This window comes from Elephantulus edwardii, unplaced genomic scaffold (genome assembly GCF_000299155.1).
Source record: "Elephantulus edwardii isolate Elephantulus edwardi_28Jun2011 unplaced genomic scaffold, EleEdw1.0 scaffold00005, whole genome shotgun sequence".
Taxonomy (NCBI): Eukaryota; Metazoa; Chordata; class Mammalia; order Macroscelidea; family Macroscelididae; genus Elephantulus; species Elephantulus edwardii.
Window position 1 is genome coordinate 11602366 of NW_006399755.1, and position 2833 is coordinate 11605198.

Below are 2833 nucleotides of genomic sequence, written 5' to 3' on the forward strand. Positions count from 1 at the left end.
AGACCCCGGATGAGATGGCTTGACTCAGTGACTGGGGTATTGGGATATGTGTGCCGATGTTAGTGAGATTGGCTCAGAATAGGACAGGCTTCAAAGCTACATAAGCTCACTAGGAGTCGCAGGCGACTCTAAGGCTCATAACAACAACAACGTCTAAAATCCTTAGCTAGTCGTCATAGAGTTAGTTCTGACTCATGGTGATCCCGCTTGTGCCAGGGTAGAACTGTGCCCCATCGTGCTTCCAGGGGCTGGTTTTTCTGAGGTGGACTACAAGGTCTTCTGAGAGCAATGGTGCTTTAGGCAGGTGGGGCTGTAAGCAGAGGCCCAGGAGCGAGAAGAATAGGGCAGGTGGGGAGTTGTGTGCATCTTGCAGTTGGGAAGGAGCTACGGGGAGGAGGAGGAAAGCCAGCCACTCTCTAACCCCATCAGCAAGCCCTACCAGTGGCTTTGGCCTGTGGAGCTGGGAAGGCTTTCTCACTGCGAAGCACGCCTCTGATGCCAGGGATCTGTTTCCATCTGCTCGTTTTACTGCTGAGTTGTAAAGTGCTAAATGCCATTATCCTCCCATTCCTTAAACAAGAAAAAAAGTTAACAGCCTGAGAAAAGAAGATATTTCACTTCATTTGGCATCTAGCCACCACCATCCACACCGGGTGTTCCCCTGGGGCCTCGTTAGGGATGGGGAGAAGGCCTGTTGTATTCTGCTTTCAGCTGCTGGGCCCCTCCGGTAGCGGCTCCAAGCTGGCAGAGCCCCACCTGGCCCTCACTGGTGCCACAACAGAAAGAAAGACTAGGAGCAAGAGGGAAGTGACTTGCTCAGGGCCTCCACGCTTTTTAGCGTTTATTCTGTTTGGTCCCAGAAGGTGACCTTAAATCAAGGAATGAGAATTATAGGAAAGATTTCAACTCCATAAAAGGAGAAGATATAAGTAAACTAAGCCCAAACAATAACACAATTCCTCCCCCAAACAAACTCACTGTTGTTGATTTTGACTGATGGTAAATCCATGTGTTAGGGAGTAGAACAGCTCCACTGTGTTTCCTTGGCTGGGATCTTTATGGAGCAGATCATTAGGCCTTTCCTACATGGCACTGTTGGGTGAATCTGAACTGCCCACCTCTACATTAGCAGCCAATCAAAAATCACTTACTATTCAGGGATCTTGTTGTTAAGTGCCACTTAGTCAAATACGACTCACAGTGACCCAGTGAACAACAGATCTGAACCCTGTCTTATCCTGTGCCGTCTGCATCCTCTCTGGCACACTTGAGCCTATTACTCAAGTCACTGTCAATCCATCTCATTGAGGGGGACACCCTCCCTTTTGCTGACCTTTCCAAGTATGACGTCCCTTTCCAGGGAACGTTGTTGTGTCATGGAGTTGGAACGAATTCATAGCTGACCCTCCAGTGGGTTTTCAGTGGGATTTTAGGTTTGTTCAAAAGTGGATTGAGCTTTTCCAGATTCGGCCGTGCGTAGAGGCGGCTCGTGGGTCTCCGAGACCCAAAAATTGAGATCTTCTTTGCGCCCTGGACACTGCGCCTGGGGCCTTTGCTGCTGTCACCATGCCACAAAATGAGTATATTGAGTTACACCAAAAGCGCTATGGGTACCATTTGGATTACCATGAGAAAAAGAGAAAGAAAGAAAGTCGAGAGGCTCATGAGCGTTCAAAGAAGGCAAAGAAGATGATTGGTCTGAAGGCAAAGCTCTACCATAAGCAGCGTCATGCTGAGAAAATACAAATGAAAAAGACTATCAAGATGCATGAAAAAAGAAACACCAAACAAAAGAACAATGAGAAGACTCCACAAGGGGCAGTACCTGCCTATCTGTTGGACAGAGAGGGGCAATCCCAAGCTAAAGTACTTTCCAACATGATTAAACAAAAACGCAAAGAGAAAGTGGGAAAATGGGAAGTCCCTCTCCCCGAAGTTCGTGCCCAGGGAGAAACAGAAGTACTGAAAGTTATTCAAACAGGAAAGAGAAAAAAAAAAGCCTGGAAGAGGATGGTTACTAAAGTGTGCTTTGTTGGAGGTGGTTTTACACGAAAACCACCTAAATATGAAAGATTCATCAGACCAATGGGCTTACGGTTTAAGAAGGCACATGTAACACATCCTGAACTTAAAGCCACATTTTGCCTGCCAATACTTGGTGTAAAAAAGAATCCTTCATCCCCACTGTATACAACTTTAGGTGTTATTACCAAAGGTACCATCATTGAGGTGAACGTGAGTGAGTTGGGCCTTGTGACACAAGGAGGCAAGGTTATTTGGGGGAGATATGCCCAGGTTACCAACAATCCTGAAAATGATGGCTGCATAAATGCTGTCTTACTGGTCTAATAGCACTTTGACAACTGATACAAACCAGTCAGAAAACCAGCATTACCATGTACTTCCGAATGCTACCAAACAGCCTTTCTTAAGAAGTCCTGCAGTCAAGAGAACTATTTGTTATGATACAACAACATTAAAATGGTCCAGTTTTACAAATCGGTCTTTATTTTTTTTATCTTCAGAGTTTTAAGTGTTAAGATTGAACAATGAAAAACTTCATCACTGTATGAGCACGTAGCTACTCCTAGGCAAATCTATCATAAAAATAACCAGTGTTTAAAACGCAACAGCTTTTCTACACATTTGCCTTTGACTCACAGTGACCCATTTCTTTCAGACTGGAATTGTAGGCCATAATGTTTTCAATGGCTGATTTTTCAAAAGTACATCACCAGCCCTTTCTAACAAAGTGCCTCTGGATGGACTCAAACTTTCAGCCTTCAGTCAGCAGCTAAGTGGTTAACCATTTACACTACCCATGGATGCCCTA

General features: G+C 45.3%; 1 protein-coding gene across 1 annotated transcript; it reads left to right on the plus strand.

The window, feature by feature from the left end:
- The first annotated feature begins 1566 nt into the window (after nt 1-1566).
- On the plus strand, nt 1567-2329 carry LOC102872070 (ribosome biogenesis protein NSA2 homolog). The gene is made up of 2 exons (XM_006879820.1): nt 1567-2089; nt 2286-2329. Exons 1-2 carry the CDS (start codon nt 1567-1569, stop codon nt 2327-2329), a joined length of 567 nt encoding a protein of 188 aa, XP_006879882.1.
- The last annotated feature ends 504 nt before the right edge of the window (nt 2330-2833 follow it).